A 24,145-nucleotide genomic window follows, 5' to 3' on the forward strand; every position below is an offset into this window, starting at 1 on the left:
CTGCCTTCGGCTCAGGTCATGATCCTGGAGTCCTGGGATCGAGTCCCGCATCGGGCTCCCTGCTCGGCGGGGAGTCTGCTTCTCCCTCTGACCCTCCCCCTCTCATGCTCTCTCTCTCTCATTCTCTCTCTCTCAAATAAATAAATAAAATCTTTAAAAAAAAAAAAAGTCTCAGTCTTGGGCAGCCAGTCACCATAGCAGGAGCATCTAAGACAAATCCTGGGAAATGACCATGAGCAGAAAAACTGAGGCCTCCTGCCAACACATGAGTGAATCACCTTTTCTTTCTTCTTTCATTCAGTTTTTTAAATTTTCCAGAATCACCCAGCCAAGCCACTTCCAAATTCCCCCCACAGAAACTGGGAGATAGTAAAAATCTATCGTTTTTTTAAGCCTCCATACTTTGAAGTGATCTTTACACAGCAATACTTGGACTGGTTGACTTTGAAAACTTTTCATTTTTTACCCAGAACACCTTTCTTTCCACTGGAGCAGACTTTGGAGCAGACCCAATGCCTAAGCACCCCTGCACAGGTATCTTAGGTAACGAGATAGAGGGTTGTCACTGAATGATGGGACTAAGCTGTCTCCTGAATGAGATATGAGCAAAGACTAAACTAAGATTAAGTGGGACAAAGTATGAGACAGACAACCCAATATCACCTGAAAGTCCACAGCAGAAATAACCCAAAGAGCGAAAATCTCTCACTCCAGTGTTCTGTTCATTTTGAGATGGGTCAGCTCTTTCTGACTCACATGCTACTTTAATGATTTGAAGTCCTATATAAGCTTCTTGTGTCCCCTAGAAATTAATCCCCATTCCCACTAGTAAAGGCAGAGACTGCATTACAGAGAGAGTAATAAATTCTAGTGACCCCTTAGGGAATATGTTTTCTCTTCACAGAACTTTGCTTCCCAATACCAGGTCCTTGTGAATAGTGAATATGATTTCTTTGCATTTCTATATTCACTCCAGCTGAGATGGAGTCATGAATGTGGGGAAAACTCCTTCATTAAAGCTATATAAGTCACTTTGTAAGTGATTCATTCCCAGAAAACTGAGAGTTGACTATGCCCATTCTATACTTTAGTTCAAAGCAAGTTTTATGCATTTAAAAATAGATAAGTCCCCAAACTCAACTGTTTTTTTAAAGAGTTAATTATTCAGAGTTCTATTTAGTCAATGATGAGTCACTAGAAATTGGTGTGCACACAATCAGGAGTTGTGGGTCTAGCCATAGTTTAGAAGGGAAACAGTCATGTCACTTCTCTGGGCCTCACAATGCTGCTCTGTAAAAAAGAAAGAGAAAGAGAGAAAGAAGAAAGAAAGGAAAGAAAGAAAGAAAGAAAGAAAGAAAGAAAGAAAGAAAGAAAGAAAGAAAGAAAGAAAGCAAGCTGGAAGGGAGGAAGAGAGGGAGGAAAAAGGAATATAACACAATGATGTTTGATGTCCTTCCCAACACTATCTGCCTCTTTATGCTCAGAAACATTATTAAATTTTCAAATGAGTTCCTTTACTCTGTATCTTCAGAAGAGAATTGCACCAGACTTCTAGTTTCCTCTGAAACAATGAAATAACTGCATTTTCTACCCTACAACACTTAAAAGAATAAATAATAAAGATCTGCAAAATGTATATTCTATTTCCACCTAACTATAATTTCATAGTTTATATAGTCACTATTTCTAAATAAGAAACTGCCTAATATCTGTGTTTTATGCTAGCAAGAAGAATTTAAACTATAAAAATCTCTAAAGTGCTTTGTGATCATTGAATTTTGTAATTTCATAATTCAATGACTTCCTTTGTTTTCTACATTGTACTCTATATTCAGAAAAGGATGACTATTTTTCTTGTTAAATTAAAACTTGGAAGTAGAGACATCTGTTTTCGGGAACAAATAACACTAAAGTTGAATCAGTAACCAGGTTATGCATATTAATGACCATTTAGGCCAATCCCATTTAAAATTCTTTGCTAATCTACAAGAATAACTTTTAAACTTTGATTTCCCACTTGAAGCAAAGGAAGACAAGAATGTTAACACAAATAGAGAGTTTCCAATGACTAAATAGTGTGAATACCAAAAAATACAAAAGGTGGAATTTCTTGTGCTATTTAATTATATACCAAGAATGGTAGAAAGTTATGTGTAGGTTACAGGAATCAAGACCAATATAGAGAAATCAACTGCATTTTCTATTTCAGTAATCAACACATAAAAATGAAATTTCAAAAAAAGGAATTTATATTAGCATTAAACAGAAAATACTTGAGAAATTTTTTTTAAATGTGCAAAACTTTTACACTGAAAACTACAGAATGTTGCTGACAGAACTTGAAAAAAATCATAAATAAATATAAGATGTTCATGGATTGGAAGACTCAGTACTATGAAGAAATTAAATAAATCTCCCCAAACTGATATATAGATTAAATTCAATCCCATTCAATATTCCAACAAGCTTTCTGTGTAGAAATTGACAAGCTGATTCTGAAATTTATATTGAAATGCAAAGGATTTAGAACAGCCAAACAATACGGAGGAAGAAGAACAAAGCTGGAGAGCTTGCATTACCTGATCTCAAGACTTCCATAATGCTAAAAGAATCAATACAATGTGGTACTGGCATAAACAACACAAAGAAATCAATGGAACACAATAGCTTGGATACAAAGTGACTCATGTGCAATCAACAGATTTTCAATAACTGTGCCAAGATCATTCAATGAGGAAAAGAAGATATTTCAACAAATTTTCTGTAAGAACTTGGTGAATGCATGAAACAAAATGTATTTCAACTCCTATTATTATCTCATACCATACACAAAAGTTAGTTTGAGATACATCATAATCCTAGATATAAGAGCTAAACCTATGAAATTCGTAGACAAAAACATGTAAGAACATCTTTGATCTTGAGTGAAGGCAAAGATTTTTTAGATGTGACACAAAAAGCAATGATCATAAAAGGGAAAATAAGATTAATCAGACTTTTATAATTTAGTAATGTCTGTTCACCAGACATTTAAAGAAATGAATAGCTAAATTGCAAACTAGGAGAAAATATTTGCAATGCGTATATCTGACAAAGGATGTGTATTGAAAATATATGAAAAGCTCCTACCTATTACTCAATAATAAAAAGACAAACAACCAAGACTTGTCTACTTTTTAAAGTAGACAAAAGACATGAACAGATACCTCACAAAGGAAGATAAATAAATGACCAATAAGCACATTCAAAGTGTTTGACATCATTAGTCAACTTGGAAATGCAAATTAAAGCCATAATGAAATACTTTTCTACATCCACTAGAATGGCTAAAATTTTGAGAACTGACAAAAACAAATATTGGTGAGAATGTGGAATTTATTTATGTTGCTTTAGGGAATGCAAAAGAATGCAGCTACTTTGGAAAATATTTTGACCATTCCTTACATAGTTAAAAATACTCCCAACTTTATGACCCAGCAATTCTACTCCCAGGTATTTACCAAGATAAGTACAACATACATTGGCCAAAACAGAAACAAAAAAAGAATGTTCATGAAAGCTTTATTCAAAATAGCACACGCACACACACACACACACACACAAACACAAAAATATCCAAGAGGAGAATAGATAAATTGTGGAACTTTTGTATAGCAGAATACTACTCAGCAATAAAAAGCAAGGAGGTATTCTGCTTTATATGCAAGAAATGGATATATTTCAAAAACAATATGCTATGTAAGAAAAGCCAGAAACACACACGAAATACACACGTCTGCTCCATTTATATGAAGTTTAAAAATAGGCAAAACTAAAATAGGAAAAGTGGGTCCCTGGAATGGGAAGTTGGATGAACTAGGAACGGGCACGTGGGAGTTTTCTCAGGATGGATAAATTATATCTTAATAGGTGTGTGGGTTATACAGGTGTTTGTATTGTCAAAACCCCCTGAACTGTATAACACTTAATGTCTGCATTTCACAGTATGTATAATAGACATCATTTTTAAAAATTAGAAGAAAACAATTATAATTTCTTGTAAAAATCATTCAGCCAGGATCCTTTTAGAAATAAAAATGATTATCACGTTAAGAATGTAGGCTTTTAGGTGATATTTTAAAGTTTTTGCTTCCACTATCTATTCAGCAATTATTGAGTACCTACTCTGTGTCTGTCATCGTCCTAGGCATTTTGAACACATCAGTGAGCAAAACAGGCATCAATCTAACAATCTATAGGAGGAGAGAGGAAGACAGAAAATCAGGAAAACCGTAATAAATAAGTAAATGGTGTAGTGCTTAAAAAACTGAGAAGTTCTATGAAAGAAAGAAAGCCTGAAATGTTGTCATATTGTGCTCGAGCTGCATGACATGAGTGTTTAAAAAGTTATAGATATACCTATATTTACTAATTAGTAGTTTTTGTCCTTAGTAATTGATTGATAATGCATTAGAAGCATTCCAGAAACAGGGGTGTGTGTGTGTGTTTGTGTGTGTGTGTGTGTGTGTGTGTGCTGGTTTATCTTCTTGCTTTATTCCTTAATATTTAATGCCTGAATAAACACATATCAAAATGTCACTTGGGGGGGGTGAAAAGGTTGGTTTCAAGGACATTGTGTTCAATGTTAATCGCATCTCATGTGCTACTGAGTCATAGCCACATTGAGTTATCAAGTTAAAGAGCAGCCCTTTTTGTCTTCTGTATAAAAGACAAGCTGCTCAAATGTTACAGAATTCAGACACCCAAGTCATTAAATGTGGTTGTACATAAAAGATGCAGCACTGATAATTCAAAATAGACAAGAAGAATGTGCTCGAGAAATAATTCTTCTACAAGTCATAATATCTGGCACAAAACATAAATAAAGCCCTATTTTTCTCCTTCAGTGCCCTGCCGTGAAGGAGTCACTGAGCCAACTTGTTATCTGCCAGTAACAGCGAGTTTTGGGAAGGCCTTCAGCTATGGAGTGACTCTTTCTGTATTTTTTAACAAGACATAGAGAATACAAGAAATCCCCCAACAAAAAGCAATAGCACCAACAATTCAAAAGGCTCTGAGATGAAATTATCCAACATTCTGAACAATGAAGCCCTGTGTTGTTTTTCTATAGCTAAAAACAAACCCGAAATAAAGTGTTTTTAATGTCTTGTTCTTATTTGTTGTTCTTAATTACATATCTTGGAAAAATCCATCTCTAATCAAGCTCTATAGATATACTAATGGACCTCCAATCCTAAATCTATATGGTATGAGACGATTCTTTCATGATAACGTGTGTCTTTGCCAGCTACAGCTTATGCTTTCCTCCCTCTTTGCCTGTGCGTATATGAATCTGCTCACTTGGACGGCTTGCTGAAATACTACCTACATTTCTAGTTCCCATTCAAATCCTTTTCCTGGATGAAGTCTTCTTCAACCAACAAAAACCAGAAGTAACTTGCCCCCCACCCCTACCCCTTCAGCTCACACAGCATGATTTTCAGTCCCACTTATCTGGTCTAGAATTGTACCAGCACATTTCCTGACTACAACGACCTCTCTTGGAGGCTCATAGCCCAGTTAGAGAAAGAATCGTAGGCTACACACAGACCCCAGTTAAAACTCAGATTGCATTCTTGAAATTCTCAAAATTGAATTGCAAATTTTGTTATTAGAGCTATTATGAATAATGATTCTTGGCCAGCCCATAAAAGCTCATCTAGCCCATATAACACTTGAAGTATAGTATTCATAGGACCCTTTTCAAAATTATTTTCCTGAAAACATATATTTTCTCAGAAAAAAATATTTTATATGATTTTGTTCTACTCATACAATGCCAGCATGAGTTGATCAAAAATGTTTAGGTGATCAAAAAATGTTTAAGTGGTTGTTGATGATGAAAGATTCTATCAAATCCCACGAATTGGTGTATGTCTTCCTAAGGAATCCACAGGATGATCCTCCCCTATGGTTCCTGAGTCTCTACTCAGCAGCTTCTGTGAAACCCCATATGAATTTCAAATGCTGCATTCTTTCTATCACTTGAGAAAACATCTGGAAGGGTGCAGTGAGGAAGCTAGGTATTGACCATATGGTGGAACCATCTTACCCAGCTTCCTAGATATTTCTACTAAAGGGATTTGGGCTTGTTTTAAGCTATTAAATAGAGTCAACATGCTGCTTCATTTGGGTTGGAGTCACAAAAGCACAAAAGTTTTAATAAGATAATGCTATTTGGCCCTTTTAGCATCTTCTCTCATGCTGCTCATGTACTAAAGCATTCAATAGCAAAGGTGTTTAAAGATAAAGCAGAGGTACGCCTGGGTGGTCCAGTCAGTTAAGCATTTGACTTTTGATTTCAGCTCAGGTCATGATCTCAGGGTTGTGAGATAGAGCCCCTCATCAAGCTCCGCACGGGGCATGGAGCTTACTTGAGATTTTCTCTCTCCCTTGCCCTCTGCTCCTCCCCCCTCCCCCCTCCTTCTCTTAAAAAAAAGGTAAAGCAGAAGGAAAATATCTGGTTCATATATGGGTGGCTTCAATCTGAAAAATGTCAATAAAAATATGGAAATAACAAAGAGTTGGAAATGAAGGAGATTACAAAAATTAAGCTAGTTTTCTGCTCATTTCCTTTTCCTTCTATTCCTTTTAGATGAGCCTAGATTTTTCCTTAGTAATCAATGCAGTTTGTGAAAACACAATCTTTCTCTGAAAGCCCAGTTCTGTGGCAGAAATTAAGAGTTTCTCTTACCTCTTAGTTCCCCCATATCCAGAGTTGTACCAAGTTGTTCTAATAAAGCAACTCTTGCTGCATTCTTTTTGTGTTTCTTGCCATCATAATGTTGCTGGGCCATGAGAGGATTGTTAAACCAGGCTGCACAGAGCCCACAGTATCTGTCTGAATCTCTTCTTTGATAGGGAGACGCAACCACTGGAGCAGTGTCCACCCTTGGAGGCTTAAGTGAGTTCAGGGGTGTTGCTGTGAAGGAAAACAACCAGAGAGAACCACAGGCCAGGTTAGTCCATTACTGAGTACACTCATTTTCAATAGCTGAAGATGGAAGAGTCTCATGTTCATTCTAGAGCTGGAAATCCAGAGTTTACTGAAAGCAGGAAAATGATTTTTGCCAGTCCTCATTTTTGAAGCTGGAAAACAACTGAAAATTCCTAATTTATTGAGATCAGATTTTTCACATTGTTCTGTTTAAATCTGATAGTTTAGGAGGCCATCCCTTAGGTAAAAATGAAGATTTTCAAAAATAAACTCTTGGAGGTAAGGGAGGAATCCATTAATCAAATTGCAGCCAAAACTTAAAGTAAACATTGAACAAGAATGGCTTGAAAGATTCTGAATGAATGAATTAGACACTTGTATGTTATACCTGGAAATAACCAATAAATAAAGGATTTGCCCAAGGGATAGAAGCAGCTCTTTCAGTTAAAAGGATTGTATCAGTTGACAAAATCATGCTAATTTTATTGCCAGTTTCTTCTGTTTAATGTGATAGGTTATTTTCAACTATACCTGCTAAAATTGATGTTGAAAGTACAATATTGTTTTAAAAGACCAAAAGACAGTGTAGAACAGATGTTGCTTATCTAAACTGAAAAGGCATAACATCACTATTTTAAGGTTGCACAGCCCCAGCTATTAATTTAACACATTCCATTGTGAGCTTTCAGTTACTTTTGGCCCAGAAGCAAAAAAGAACCTAACTTGAAGGAGTTTACTAACAGAAAGTAAAAATAACTTCTTTCTGTATTACAATATACAATTTGCTTTCATCCTCACAGTAACAATGACTAAGTTACTGTTCCATATCTCACAGGATGGACTTCAGAGATGCTGAATCATTCACTGGATGATGACATATCTAGTTATGGTAAAGGCAGGACTCCAAACCAAATCCTTAATTTCCAAGGCCCATGTTCCTTACAATACCTCTAAGACCCGTGCTCGCTTCGGCAGCACATATACAATACCTCTAAGACCCTTTTTATACTTCTTAATAGGCAATTTTATAATAAGCAAATTTATATATTCTTCTAGACCTCAATCATCTTTGTTCTATATAGAATTTAATTTAATTTTGGAAAAAGGTTCTAATCCAAAATGTTTTACAAAAGAAAAAGCAATTTAAATTCTCATAAGGCCCATTAGTCACAATTATAGCAGTACCTTCTGCTCTGTAGGAGTGCAGTTGGCAAAACCATGAATATTAGGGTCATTCCAAGGAAAAGCTGAAATCTGGAACATCAATAACAAGTAAACACTTAATCAACTCCCCGAGCTTTCAAATCAGTTTAATGTGGGCTTTTTTCTTTCAGATTAAATAACAGATATATAAATAAATACTTGCTAAATAACATTTTGATTCAAGAAATGATTGGTATTGTAGCAATATCTTGAAAAAGTCTTTTCTTCTCTATCCAGAGATTTCATCAGATAGGGAAGTTTTAGCTAGCTTAGATGAAACTAAATGATACTATTTCTATTGGGACTTAGAGAAGTAGTATGTCTTTTAAAAGCCTCATTGCCAGATTCAGTCATATATCACCATGTGAAAATAAAGCTCAAAAGTGGGCCATAACACCCCAGCAGCCACCCAGTATCATCTGTTATGACTTAGAAATGCTAATAAAAGCTACAAAGTTCACCCGTATGTAAAAGGACTTCTACCCACTTTTCTGAAGAAAATTGAATCTTGCTTCCAAAGTTTCCTGCAACCTTATCAATTTCTGAGGATTTATATCCATCTATTGTTTTTTATGGCAATGGAAAACCTATCAAATGTCTGCCATCAGAATGAATGTTGACTCTTGAAGCATAACTTACTTTTCTCTAAACTGGGCCCTAAAAAAACATCTGAGTCAATTTTATCTATTGACACCCTACATACCACTTCTGGCAGGAGTGATGCAAAATAGAATATCCATCAAATAAGATAATCTTATCTTTCACACAAGAAAGTAAGTTAATGCTGCATCTGTATTGTAGCTTCTTCTCCTTAATACAGCTCCAAAGTTTAATTTTTCTTATGCTCTATTTCCAGCTGTCACCAATCTCAACCCAGTTTATATTTCCTACAAAGGCAGCAACATGAGGGAGTGGAAACCACCTTGACTCAAAGTCAGAAATCAAGATTGGGTCAGACTCCATCACCCACCAAGCTGTGTGACCTTTGGCAAACCTCTGATGTCTCTGGTTTCCACAAGGCTAAAATTCAGGGTCACCATTTCTTTAAAACCCATAGTGTAGGGATGGAACAAATTATAGAAGCTCTCTCTCACTCTTTTATGGTTTTGACTGGATGTCAAATAGTGAGGTTATATGGGAAGAGAGCAGTTTCCAGGTAATAATGCTAAATCTGTGTGTGAGCATGGATCATAATACCCATAGTTCTTTGGCAAAAGTATATAATCCTAATAAAATGAATACAAAGTAGGGCAAAGATTACTGTTTGGTTTGAAACATGTTTATGACAAAATAGTTTAGCTGATGTATAGTTTATTGTTATTTAAATTTCATGTTTTATATTTTTATTTTAATTGCAAAAATATTTACCTAAATATTGACTTTACCTCCTCTCTTTACAACTTAAAACCAAGAGTTCATTCATCAAAACCAGTAGTTTTCAACCTTGGGCAAACATTAGACTCAGGAGGAACTTTAAGAATCTCTATGTCCAGGCTGTCCCCAGACCAATTCTGTTCAATTACATTAGAATCTTGGGGTAGGAGCCAGGCATCAGGATGCTTTAATGCCCTCTTCCCACACCACCCGGTCCATGTTTCCAAAGTACAGCTAATGTTGAGAAGCATTGATACAAATATTGCCAGTCTTTGTTTGAAAATGACTGTACGATAGTCCTCCTAGATCTTCAAATAAAAGAAAGTCACATACTACATCCCACAGCAACAGGGCCAATTATTTTGTAGGCAGTGACTGAAATGCCACATCTTTATCTATGAAGCAGAAGGAAATAATAATCACTTGGCATTTTTTTAAAACCCTGATCAATTTCTCCATTTCTCCAAGATATAAAAGTTTCTCCATAATAGCAGCTAATGTTATAAATTAATATTATAAAAGTTAAATAACAATTCTGATCCCTTATCCCAAGCAGAAACTCATACACATATTGAGCTGCTGAGGCACTGTACTGCCTACCTTTGACTGGCACCATCTCCAGCCTGGTCTACCATCCCTCTCCTCCTAGCTAAACACCTGCCCCGCAGGGTGCTGTTCAGTCCCATCTGCTCTGTGAAGCCTTGACAACCCAAGCAAGAAGTAGTTCTCCCTCCTCTAAACCCAAAGCACTTATTAACCGCACAATTCATTTGACATTTCTTAAATAGCGCCTTATAATCTTAGTTGTGTACACCTGTGCGTATATGTGTGCATGTATAAAGGAAATTAGATCATAACACTTACACTTCAATACTTGATATTTTGGTGTGTGCTGTCTTCTCTAATACATGTCCACAATCCCTTGTTTCAACTCAGAAAAAAATCAAAAGCCTCTAAAATTCAAATTTTTCTTCATGATTCATTTTTTATTAAAACCTGACCTGAATTCAGAAGAGGCTATTTATAGTCTTTATAGAAATATATATATAGTTTATATAAATACTACATATATATTTATATAAGTATATATGAATATAAATTTATAAATAAATTAAATAAAAATAAGTAAATAAAATGTGAATAAAATGTATAATATATAGGGCGCCTGGGTGACTCAGTCGCTAAGCGTCTGCCTTCGGCTCAGGTCATGGTCCCGGAGTCCTGGGATCGAGTCCCACATCGGGCTCCCGGCTCAGTAGGGAGCCTGCTTCTCCCTCTGACCCTCTCCCCTCTCATGCTGTTTCTCTGTCTCTCTCTCTTTCTATCAAATAAATAAATAAATAAAATCTTTAAAATATATATATAATATATATATGATATATAATCACTTAGTGTAAACATACATACATGTTGCAATAGAATTTATTGTCTCTAAACATAGAGTTCTGTCTTAGATCTATTGAAACATAATATATGGTATCTGTACCTAGTTACATACCTAAAATCCTAAAATTTCTGATTCTCAAAATACATTCAGCCCCCAGTATTTTGAACAGAAGATGATGGATCTGGATGTTATAAATTAATTTTATTAATTAATCTACACTTGGGTATGTTGCCTTTTTCAGAGTAACTAAAATAAACTCAAGTTGTTCTAATACTTGAGACAATCTAAACAAGTCAGTCTCCAAAACTTGATTTCTAAGAATTACCTGACATCAATCATTTTCAATATCCCTTTTATGTCTTGCATAATGTTTGTCAAGAAGCAAGTTCTCAACAGCTATTTATAGACTGTTGGCTAAGTTATCTTGACTAATAGTGTAGAATAATATGCATCTCAGGTGCCTGGGTGGCTCAGTTGGTTAAGCGACTGCCTTCGGCTCAGGTCATGACCCTGGAGTCCCAGGATCGAGTCCCGCATTGGGCTACCTGCTCAGCAGGGAGTCTGCTTCTCCTTCTCCCACTCCCCCCTCTTGTGCTCTCTCTCTCACTCTCTCTCTCTCAAATAAATAAATAAAATCTTTAAAAAAAAAAAAAGAATAATATGCATCTCAGTCCTATATTTGTTTCTTCCTGGTAGAATAACCCCAGTTGATGTAAGGACAAAAATACTTCCAGTGCACCCGGTGTGTGCCTCTCTCAGAACACTTCCTCACTCTGTAATGTAACAGTGCGTACAACCAGACTCTTCATGAGTCAGCATGTTGCATGATGCCACTCACATAATGTATATAGCCCATGCCTTTTGCTAAATGAATGAATGGATGGATGGATGCTCTTTGCATTAGAAGTGAATAAAATACTGGTAACCAAGAGTTTTCTTGTTTCTTCTAAATTGTGTCATTTAGGGCTTGAATACTAGTCATATAAACATAAATACTAGCAACCCAGTGACAAGATTCTGGGTAGAGGTGTGTGTGGGGGGGGTGAAGGCTAAATTGTAGAAAGGCAACATACCCAAGTGTAGACACACATCCCAGTCTCCCTGTCGTGGATTCAACTGGATATACAGGAAGTCAGTATTATCTCAAATTTCTATTTGCTGGGGTGGCCTATTTCTACGTATTTTTTAGAGAGTTCAAATTATGCACGTCATTCTGGAAATTTTACTTTCAAACAGGAAACCATTTACTCTGTTCTTTTAGCGCGGCATCTAAACTCCTCACTCTAAGCTTCTGGCTCAGTACCACATCCCAGTTTGCCTGGAACTGACAAGGTTTGTAGGACATGGGACTTTCAGTGCTAAAACAGGGACAATCCAAGACAAACTGGAATGAGTTGGCCACCCTAGCTTCTGGGGTCAGACCTGATTTAACATCACACCAGAGAGAGGGATTAGTAAAAATTTTGGAAATAATTGCTTGGGAGACTAGAGCAGGTCTTCTTTCAACCAACCAGACAGGATCTAGCAATAGATCTCAAACCTTTACTTGTCAGATCACCACATGGGTGTCCTTAGCCAGAGAAGGGGATAACACAGTCAGCAGGCAACAGTATTCTCACCTGCCTGTCTGCCCTCTGGACCATGGCCTCAGAGTGCACTTCAACTCCAAAATGTGCAACTTTCACTGACATTCCCTACTCTCTCTCTCTCCCCCCATCTCTCCTCTCCCTTCCTCCCTTGTCCTTTTCTTTCTTCCTCTTGCACTCATTCCTGATGCTTTCTAGGCTTTAGGATAACAAAAATTAGTCCATCCTCACAAAGGACTTACCGAAATAGTTCCAGGAATTTATGTCTTTTAAAGTATGTGGCTTTCTCACCTAAGGTGTTCTTATCCATAACATTAATTCTTCAAGTTTGTATGATATTGTGCAGTTTATTCCATTCTGTCTGTTCCATGTATTTTCTTATTTAAGTTGTCCCCAAATCCTGTTTTACCAATGAGGCAGCTTGAAGCTCAGGGAGATAAGTCAACTATCACAGGGCCCCCTAATTAATAAGCAGCAAAGACAATGGCAAAGACCAGATCTTTTGACACAAAGACCAAGCACCATATTTTAATGCCAACTAGTTTCTAGTAATTCTGAGGAAGTGATAGGTCAAATAAACAAACAGATTAACTCTAGAGTCAGAACACATTTCCCAGGCTTCAACATCTGTTCTCAGTGGGGATTATTTGGAAATATGCATTTTCTCTAAAACAATTTTTCCAGTTGTCAGTCCCTATGATCAACAGTCTTTCCTTTTTTCTCTTTTTTCCTACCCTAAATCAAATTAATTACAGTAGGAATCCTTTAGCAAGTATCACTTTTTGGGGGGTTTGGTTTTTATTGTTGTTGTTGTTTGTTTTTGTTTTTTTGGTTTTGTTTTTTTTGCAAATGCTGTTGATAATTAAATTTGACTGGGCCACCCAGCTCCTGGCTGAGGAGACAGATGTCAGTGTGGATGGACTCAGTCTTCCAGCCTCTTCTGCTGGTAAATGCCTCAACTCGCTGTAAACTGAAAAGTCGAGGCTCAAATGTACATTTTCTTTGTATCTCTAGCAGAGGACAGGGCCTCTTGTGATGAATAAAGGAAGAAAAGGACTAGTAAATTTCAGTTAATATCAATTTGGTGGATCTTCATGTTTTCATAAATGGCTTATGATAGCTACATTTTAAATCTTGAATGGTTTCGTTAGACTTTACAGGGTTTAAAACAAGTTAGATGTTCATATGTGGGGATAGATGAAATAAATTGTGGGCATCTATACTCTGAAACACCACAAAACAATTGAAAACACATTTTAGAAAAAAAAAATATTTAGTGACCTGGAGAAATGCTCAGGATATAATGTAAACTAAACTGTGTTTATATGTAGGGTGCAAACCTAATTACTTATTACTAAATTATACACACCCACCTATTTAAAACTATATAAAGATCAGAAGGCTATAAATCAAGCTCATAGCAATGGTTATTTCTTAGTTGTGGATTACGGTGATTTGTTTTATACTAGAGGATATACACTCTTGATGCAGAGGGAAAACAATTTTATTCTACAACTTACATATAGGCCACATTTCATGCTAACTTGTTTTAGTGCAAAGTGGAGAAAACACTGCTTAGGGGACGTGTGGTGCCACAATGGGGTCTTAAATCACAGAAAATTTTATTTGCAGTGATTTATTTATTAATTTATTGTTGATTTGGGGGAAAGTGGATTGGGAGAAAACTGGCTCTGTCAGAATATGATGTAAAAGCCCCAGCTTCTCCTATTTCTACAAAGGATACAAGGGAAAGCTGTTTTCCCACTGTATGGCAGACCCCAAAATCACTCTCGTTATTCAGATAAAATGAAGTAACACTCTTCCTTCTAATATGTTTGGAAGTGAATTCCGCTATCCAAGACTGCAAGATAGAAAAATCCATGTGCTATTTCTTTTATGCCTTGAAGGAAATTAAAGAACACTGTAAAATATTTCATGTTCCAAAATACATGCCATTAAACACTTCCTGAGAATAAACAAATGTGAGGATAATTTAACAGAACCATCATTCCAATTCAATTTTGTATTGAAACTCTAATTATAATCAGCCTATTAACAGGAACTGCTTCCTTACCCACACTACATTCATATATCATCACTCCTCATTAATATAGTATTCATAGATCATTGATTTTCATTAATATAGAATAATTCCCTCTAGTTTCAGTCACTGATTAGGTTCTAAATATCTTAAGTATGCCTGTTTCCTGCAGAATCCTAATCTTTGAAAATGAGCCATTAAACAGAACTTTAGAGGAGATGAAAGTCCTTTTATAATTTTCTCATGTTGTTTGACAAAAGAATCCTAAAGCTGGGATATTCCATGTTCTTCCATGTGGTGAAAACAGAGGATGTAGAATGTATGTTCCACGAGGACAGGATCTTGATCTATTTTGTCTGCCGATGTATCCCAGGTCTTTAGAACCAGGCCTGGCACAAAGTATGTGTTAAATAAACCCTTGTTGAATGAGGGGAACAGTTTATTCTCCATAAAGCTATCTGTGTAAGAGAAGGAATTTTACTTTAGGAAATTCTGCTAGTAGGAAGGCATCCTCTCTGTCCAGACTGATCTTAAAAACACCTGCCACATTATGGGTATAATGCATTCATGGTGTTTGGTCTTCAAACACTATTCAGTTAAGGTGCCTTACTCCCTCTGAGTTCAGACTCAAAATCTTTGGTTTTGGCCACAGTTCCCAAACTCTGTGCAGAGGTACCCTGGGATGATGCAGTAAGCATACAGGGGAACCATAAGATTATTTAAAATTCTGAGAAAAGCATAGAGACATCCATTAGATACCATGGGAACCACTATCTTGAGGAAGTTCACAGTTTCAACATTAGATGCTACAGTCCTTTAAATGAAGTCATATTCCTGTGAACCTGGATATTTGAGGGCTCATCTAGCCAACCAGTGAGGAACAGGAAACAAAGGTGACAATGTCCAATCTAATCCAAAGATTTGAGAAGTTATGCGGTGTCCAACAGGCAAATGCATCCATTAGTAAATGTGGTTATTTAAGGATGAAATACAAATATTAACTTTTCCTTCAATATGTGCTGGATGAGTTATTAGAACATAAATACTTATTAAGTTGTTTGGACACTAAGAGTTATGACATCATCCTAGTATATTTGCTTATTGGTTGAGCAAGAATCAATGGCCTGCTAATTGGGCACTGCTGGAAATACCCTTCCTCATGAACCTCGGATAAGAGGCAGAGTCACAGAGGGCAGAGTGGGTTTCCCTGACAGGGATTCATTGATTCACTGGCACCCCCATGTCCAAGCCAGCAGATGCCATCCTTAGAGGGAGGAGATGAACAGCATCACCCAGATCAGACAGTGTTGGCAGAGTGGGGGAGGACCAGTGAGGTGAAACCTGAGGACTGGTACCAGCTTTTATTCTTTCATTCTGCTGCCACCATCCCTCACTTCACCTAATCTATACCCCATGCTCACGGATGGGAATGATTTACTTATCCAGCAGCATCAGCTATTCAACTAGAGAGCCAGCTTCCTGGATCATTTCTTATATCCTATGAATATTTATGGAGGATTCAAAGATGAAAAAAGCAACCAGTTCCAGAAGCACAGCAGAGATAAAGTACAGGCTAAGTTCAGAAGTAGACAGAGAGAGAGAGGGTGGCCTTTTGGACTGAGCTGAAGGAAGCTGAAACCTTAGAAGTCATTTTGGAGAAGTTGGTACTGATACTATCCCCTGAAGAGAACGTGTGTATCTCTACTTCACCCTCAGCTAGCATGCTTCCCTAATCAGGTTTCCCCACTCAACCTGAGTGTTCAGTAACCTTAAGCATATATCCCTAAAAGTAACATTGTCCTTAATAACCCACAGTTTGCAGGTTACAAAAATTGCCTCTACTTCATATTTAAAACTAAATGAATATGAATATTACCAATCATATATTTTGCATGTATCTATTTGGATTTAATCTAGAAATAAAGTACTTTTTATTTTATTTATTTTTATTTTTTTATTGTTATGTTAATCCCCATACATTACATCATTAGTTTTAGATGTAGTGTTCCATGATTCATTGTTTGTGCATAACACCCAGTGCTCCATGCAGAACATGCCCTCTTTAATACCCATCACCAGGCTAACCCATCCTCCCCCCCTCCCCCCCGAAACCCTCAGTTTGTTTTTCAGAGTACATCGTCTATCATGGTTCGTCTACCCCTCCGATTCCCCCCCTCCTGCTACCTTCTTCTTTTTTTTTCTTAACATATATTGCATTATTTGTTTCAGAGGTACAGATCTGAGATTCAACAGTCTTGCACAATTCACAGCGCTTACCAGAGCTCATACCCTTCCCAGTGTCTATCACCCAGTCACCCCATCCCTCCCACCCCACCCCCTACTCCAGCAACCCTCAGTTTGTTTCCTGCGATTAAGAATTCCTCATATCAGTGAGGTCATATGATACATGTCTTTCTCTGATTGACTTATTTCGCTCAGCATAATACCCTCCAGTTCTATCCACGTCATTGCAAATGGCAAGATCTCATTCCTTTTGATGGCTGCATAATATTCCATTGTATATATATACCACTTCTTCTTTATCCATTCATCTGTTGATGGACATCTTGGCTCTTTCCACAGTTTGGTTATTGTGGACATTGCTGCTATAAACATCGGGGTGCACGTACCCCTTCGGATCCCTAGTTTTGTATCTTTGAGGTAAATACCCAGTAGTGTAATTGCTAGATCATATGGTAGCTCTATTTTCAACTTTTTGAGGAACCTCCATACAGTTTTCCAGAGTGGCTGCACCAGCTTGCATTCCCGCCAACAGTGTATGAGCGTTCCCCTTTCTCCGCATCCCCGCCAACATTTGTCATTTCCTGACTTGTTCATTTTAGCCATTCTGACTGGTGTGAGGTGGTATCTCAATGAGGTTTTGATTTGGATTTCCCTGATGCCAAGCAGTGTTGAGCACTTTTTCATGTGTCTGTTGGCCATTTGGATGTCTTCTTTGGAAAAATGTCTGTTCATGTCTTCTGCCCATTTCTTGATTGGATTCTTTGTTCTTTGGGTGTTGAGTTTGATGAGTTCTTCATAGATTTTGGATACTAGCCCTTTATCTGTCATGTCATTTGCAAATATCATCTCCCATTCTGTCGGTTGTCTTTTGGTTTTGTTGACTGTTTCTTTTGCTGTGCAAAAGCTTTTTATCTTGATGAAGTCCCAATAGTTCATTTTTGCCCTTGCTTCCCTTGCCTTTGATGATGTTTCTAGGAAAAAGTTGCTGCGGCTGAGGTCGAAGAGATTGCTGCCTGTGTTCTCCTTTAGGATTTTGATGGACTCCTGTCTCACATTGAGGTCTTTCAACCATTTGGAGTCTATTTTTGTGTGTGCTGTAAGGAAATGGTCCAGTTTCATTCTTCTGCACGTGGCTGTCCAATTTTCCCAACACCATTTGTTGAAGAGACTGTCTTTTTTCCACTGGACATTCTTTCCTGCTTTGTCAAAGATTAGTTGGCCATAGAGTTGAGGGTCCATTTCTGGGCTCTCTATTCTGTTCCATTGATCTATGTGTCTGTTTTTGTGCCAGTACCATACTGTCTTGATGATGACAGCTTTGTAATAGAGCTGGAAGTCCAGAATTGTGATGCCACCAGCTTTGCTTTTCTTTTTCAACATTCCTCTGGCTATGCGGGGTCTTTTCTGGTTCCATACGAATTTTAGGATTATTTGTTACATTTCTTTGAAAAAAGTGGATGGTATTTTGATGGGGATTGCATTGAATGTGTAGATTGCTCTAGGTAGCATTGACATCTTCACAATATTTGTTCTTCCAATCCATGAGCATGGAACGTTTTTCCCTTTCTTTGTGTCTTCCTCAATTTCTTTCATGAGTATTTTATAGTTTTCTGAGTACAGATTTTTTGCCTCTTTGGTTAGATTTATTCCTAGGTATCTTATGGTTTTGGGTGCAATTGTAAATGGGATCGACTCCTTAATTTCTCTTTCTTCTGTCTTGTTGTTGGTGTATAGGAATGCCACTGACTTCTGTGCATTGATTTTATATCCTGCCACTTTCAAAAAATAGAAATGGAAGGAAACTTCCAAACTCATTTTATGAGGCCAGCATTACCTTGATCCCAAAACCAGACAAAGACCCCATCAAAAAGGAGAATTACAGACCAATATCCCTGAGGAACATGGATGCAAAAATTCTCACCAAAATACTAGCCAATAGGATCCAACAGTACATTAAAAGGATTATTCACCACGACCAAGTGGGATGTATCCCTGGGCTGCAAGGTTGGTTCAACATCCGCAAATCAATCAACGTGATACAATACATTAACAAAAGAAAGGACAAGAATCATATGATCCTCTCAATAGATGCAGAAAAAGCTTTTGACAAAGTATAGCATCCATTCTTGATCAAAACTCTTCAGAGTATAGGCATAGAGGGTACCTCAATATCATAAAAGCCATTTATAAAAAACCTACAGCGAATATCATTCTCAATGGGGAAAAACTGAGAGCTTTCCCCCTAAGGTCAGGAACACGGCAGGGATGTCCACTATCACCACTGCTATTCAACATAGTATTAGAAGTCCTAGCCACAGCAATCAGACAACAAAAAGAAATCAAAGGCATCCGAATCGGCAAAGAAGAAGTCAAACTCTCACTCTTTGCAGATGATATGATACTTTATGTGGAAAACCCCAAAGACTCCACCCCAAAACTGCTAGAACTCATACAGGAATTCAGAAATAAAATACTTTTTATTAACTGCCACTTGGAAACTATTAAATCTGAAGGTCCAATGCTATTCTGAGTTAGCTCTATAAAACCACAAAGCAACTCTAGAACTCCTTGAGGTCTTCTAAGACAGATGGAGCTCCTTTGCTCCATCATGTTAGGTACTCCCAACCGTTGAATCAAGAGAATCCAGGGTGCCAAATGCTAAGGCAAGAAGGTTCTCCAATCCCTACAAGTTTAAAGACCATTTCCTTACACCACTGCTTCTCATATTAAGCAATGAAGTTGGTGGGCAGAGGATGATTGCAAATAAAGAAAAGGTTTTAGGCTAGATAAGACTTTGCAAATCAATGTTAGAAAATCTTTAGGTTAATTTAGTCCCTCGGGGAACAGAGGCCAACCCAGAGCCTGAATTATTTAAATGTATCATCCCTAATTGTTCATTTAACTATGGCTTGACCACAAATTGCATACTTCATTGTTGCCATGCAGACACAGCCAAAAGGGAGTGCATGAGAGAGAATATAAATGATTTCTATTGAAGAATTTTTAGGACAAGGGTGCCATTAACAGCTAATGAAGGTGACGCTGCTTAAAATTTGCAACTGCAAGTGTGCTCCACAGACCAAGAGCATCAACATCACGTGGCAGTTTACTGGAGATGCAAATCTCAGATCCCACCCTGGACCACTAGATGAGACTCAACATTTAGGAGAGTTTCAGGTGACTGGTATGCAAATTAAATTTGGAAAGCACTGGATTAGAATCAGCGGTTCTCAGCCCACCTGAACACTTATGGACTCTAGGCCCCACCCAAGCCAATTAAATCAGAATCCCTGGGGCTGGAGCTGAGCAATGGCAGGCTTTAAAGCTTTGCAGGTGCTTCTAGTGTGCAGCCAGGGTTAGGAATGATCAGATTGGAGGGACAGCACCTGGCATGAACCTCATTTTACTTCCATCTTATGTATTGTATTTTTATGTTTCATTTGTATTTTTATGTTTCATTTGTTCAAATCTATGTACTGGCACCATGTTCTACAGTAGCATACAACACTAGTCCTCATGCAGCTTGAAATCTAGAATGGAAATACTTTTTTTTAATGGAAATACTTTTTGTTAACTCACAGGACTATTTTATTAAGTTGCATTAATTCTACAGAAGCCTATTTATTCAAAAAATCATAAGAGGCAGCAGATAGAAAATAATAGGTTTTGAAATAAAATCAAACTAGATTTAACTCAGGATAGGATGACTTTCTGCAGTGAAAATATTTCCTAAAATAAAATGGGGCTAATGGTTCAATCTCGCTATCTCTGTTGTGCCTGCTTGATAAAAGTTAGTTCCCAGAATCCTGACCACAGAAAAAATGAAGACCGGAACCAAGATTTCCTAACTCTTAAGTCATGTTTTCCCATGTCCCATGCTGACATCAGTTATGCCAAATTGACAGAGCCTGCCCTCACACAGACCAGGAACATAGTGAGCATGAGACAAGGGAGTGTGTGGGAAGACTAAGTCAGAAAAGCTCACTTGCTGGTCATGAAACATTCATGTATCTGGTCACAAGTTTGTGGTGACTACAGCAATCTAAGATTCTTTCAAAGCGATCCAGGATGGATTGTAGAATGCTAGGAAGTAGAGAGAAGAGCCAGAGAGGTGGCTTAAGGAAGAAAGGTGTATGAGTAATAAAGGATTTGGGATTACTGAGCCAGAAGAGGAGAAGCTGAAGCATTACTTAATAACACTTGAGACACATAGAGGATTACAGAATTTAGACTGATGGCCAGCTGTTTTTCCAAAGCTGCTAAAAAGGAAAAACAGACTGAGCCTGAATGGTAGGCCTTTAGAAGACAAGAAGCTTAAGGGAGCTGATGCATGATGTTAAGACACATTTACTGCCCCTGGAGTGGGTAGCTGAGGAAGGTTTGTACCCAGTGGTGAAGGGGAGAACATTTAAACCATGCTAGATAATGGGACTTAAGAGTTAAATGGAATCTTGCTGGAAACAGAGATGGGTAAGATGGTAACTCAGGATTCTGTGAATTTCTAGGGATAACTCATTCTCCATGCTAGGCACAGGATGAAACAACATTTTTTAAGGCAAAACTCTTGAATATTAAATCATCAAGATTAGGCAGATGTATGGGCATCTTTCTTTCTGACTCTATATTTTGACTAAAAATGATCTCCCCTTTGTGTTAAGAAAGATCAAGTAAAATGTTCACGTATATGCCACAGTTAGTTCTTGCCTCCCCCGTCCAGCAGCATGCTTGATATATGAGTTTTACTAACTGAAAATGAAAGGTCCAGGTATTAAGATTTCATCAGCTCTGTTGACTGAAAAGCAAAATGAAGCTGATAATCATTAGCACTTTACACTAATCAAGATATAATTAGAGCAGGAATTCCTGAGTACACCTTTAACTCCAGTCTCCTGCTTCTCAGTTATGAAATATCAACAGGTGGTGTAGAGCAACAATCATGCCTACAAATGACTGAGGACTCTCCCAGAGACCTCCATATCTCTCAGCTCCGAGGACAGCACTCAGAACTCTCAGACCACATCTTTAGCCAGTATCACCAACAGTAAGAATGGCTGCAATTCGTGGTACCTCAAAGTGGTCAAAATCCTCTTGAAAACCTAGATGGATTCATGACGGCAATAGGACTCAACAATGTGTGCATTCAGCAGACAATTAGCAGGAAATCCTACACAAGAGAAGCAGTTTCTCTGACGGCTGAGAGTAAAGTAAGAAAACACAAAATTTAATCTTTTCTAGCTTTCAGATAAATAAATTGGTTTGGCATCTATGTCATATGACAATTTATATAGCAGAATAACCTACTGAGAAATTAAGTAATTGTCTTATGTTCCAATAGACCCACTTCATAAAAGTGAAAGGTGTTTTCCATTGCATTCCAAAATGGGGGTTAAGCCTTGAAGTCTGGCTTTCCCCACCCCCAGGACAGAATAAAGGGATGCACTTATTCTGAGCTACCTAAAGAGCAAAGGAATCTGAGTGTCAAAGAAGGGTGTGCTTTCTGATATCAGGAAAGGAATTGTCTTATTAGGGGCTGGGGAAAAAGAGGGTTGCAAGTATGGGTAGAGACCTGGGCATCTTAAAAACAGTATGTCTAAGGTGGCAGGACATCCCCCAGAAATGTACATAATGGAGCCTTGGCCTTCTTTTTTTATTTTATTTTATTTATTTATTTGACAGAGAGAGACACAGCGAGAGAGGGAACATAAGCAGGGGGAGTGGGAGAGGGAGAAGCAGGCTTCCCGCTGAGCAGGGAGCCCAATGCAGGGCTCGATCCCAGGACCCTGGGATCATGACCTGATCTGAAGGCAGACGGTTAACGACTGAGCCACCCAGGTGCCCCAAGCCTTGGTCTTCTTTTTCATAGCCTCACTTGACACAAAGGGGATGAAACCATCAGTGGAAGTCTCTGACATGAAGGAATATGTCAACCTGTGAGGGAGACAGCTAAGTTGAGATTCACTTCTGAGGAAGCCCTGGGGCTTCACCCACAGCCTGTGGACCAGCACACAACAGCATCCTGGGTGACCCTAAAGTAGCCAGAGCTCACAGGCTGGGAGACTTCCCTGAGGGTGCCCTTATGCCTCTAGGCCCTTGTGTGGCCCTAGAGAGGGAGGAGAGCGGACCCCAAAGAATGACCAAGACTATCCTTCTAATCCATCTTCAGGGCTAGAGGACAGGAGTAATTTACACTGATTTTCAAAATACAAAGAAATATGATATTTATTGTACTCAAGTACTATCCAGTAATTTATACTTATTGTATCTGATTATTAAGGAAACCAACCTGAGTGTTACACAAGACTTTTGAGGCTGCCACTTAAAATATACAGATATTTCAAAGGATAGAGTACAGTCTGGGACATTTACTACCAATTATTTTAGGTAGAATGCTTACTTTACAAGTGCCTTCTCAATTTCATAGGCTAGACAGTTTTCAGGTTCTTATCTTCAATGGTTGATTTAAGAGTTCTTGCCAGAAAATCTCTCACTCAGAGTTTTTTTCTGAATAGTAATGCATTCTGTGTATGGATTCCACTCCCTGACCACATCTCCTATTGTCAGTTTCAGCGTAAGCACAGTAAACTGACAATTTTATTGTTCTACTCTATTCCTTCATAAAAATGTGTTAAAGAACACTTTCCGGAATAAAGGTATAACCACATCATAAAAGGTGCTGAAATCATCAACTGTCTTATACCACTATTTGATCATCCAAAAAAGAAAAGTGAGTTTATGCTATTTAAAAGGATTTGTGAAAATCACCTAGGCAGTAGTCTCATTGTTAAAATCTTTAATTCCATTCAATCTTTGATCTCTTGTTTCTCTGGTCATCAAATATAAAATAAAAAGACAGTAGCCTTGATCTAATCATTGCTCCAAGCCTCTTGTGATCCAGTGTTCAAAAGTAGTGTCCAAAAGAAGTTAGCTGGCCTCGCATTGCTTATTTATTTAAACCCCATTTGCTGAATGATAGCGGCCTGATTCATTTGTTTTCTCTTGACAGTGTGACATCGTGGAAAGATTACTGCAAAACAAAAGAAGTCTCTTTGCCATCAACCCGTTATATCACCCTGGGCAAATGGCTTTACCTCTCTAGGCCTGTTTCCTCATCGGGAAAAGGAGATGGTTGAAACAATGATTGGTAAGCACCTTTCAGCTCTGCAATTCTATGAATCTATTACTTGTAGTTGTAAGCATTAGAAAAGCCAAAGACATCATCGGAACAAATGCATTGATCTAAAGATGACATCTTAGAACATGCCAGCTTTTCTAATTTAAAAGAAAACGCACTGCTATGAAGATCTGCCTGTTTGACAAAGTATTGTTTGCGTCTA

At 37.7% G+C, this 24,145-nt stretch overlaps 1 protein-coding gene across 1 annotated transcript in view; it reads right to left on the minus strand.

Annotated features, from left to right (window-relative positions):
* The window catches only part of ZMAT4 (zinc finger matrin-type 4), a 360,824-nt gene that overhangs the window by 125,713 nt on the left and 210,966 nt on the right, over nt 1–24,145 (minus strand). Inside the window, exon 5 of the mRNA XM_021681530.1 lies at nt 6,734–6,961. Within this exon, the coding sequence (XP_021537205.1) occupies nt 6,734–6,961 (228 nt within the window). The remainder of the gene's footprint in view (nt 1–6,733; nt 6,962–24,145) is intronic.

The sequence above is a fragment of the Neomonachus schauinslandi genome, chromosome 2 (genome assembly GCF_002201575.2).
Source record: "Neomonachus schauinslandi chromosome 2, ASM220157v2, whole genome shotgun sequence".
In the NCBI taxonomy this organism is placed as follows: domain Eukaryota; kingdom Metazoa; phylum Chordata; class Mammalia; order Carnivora; family Phocidae; genus Neomonachus; species Neomonachus schauinslandi.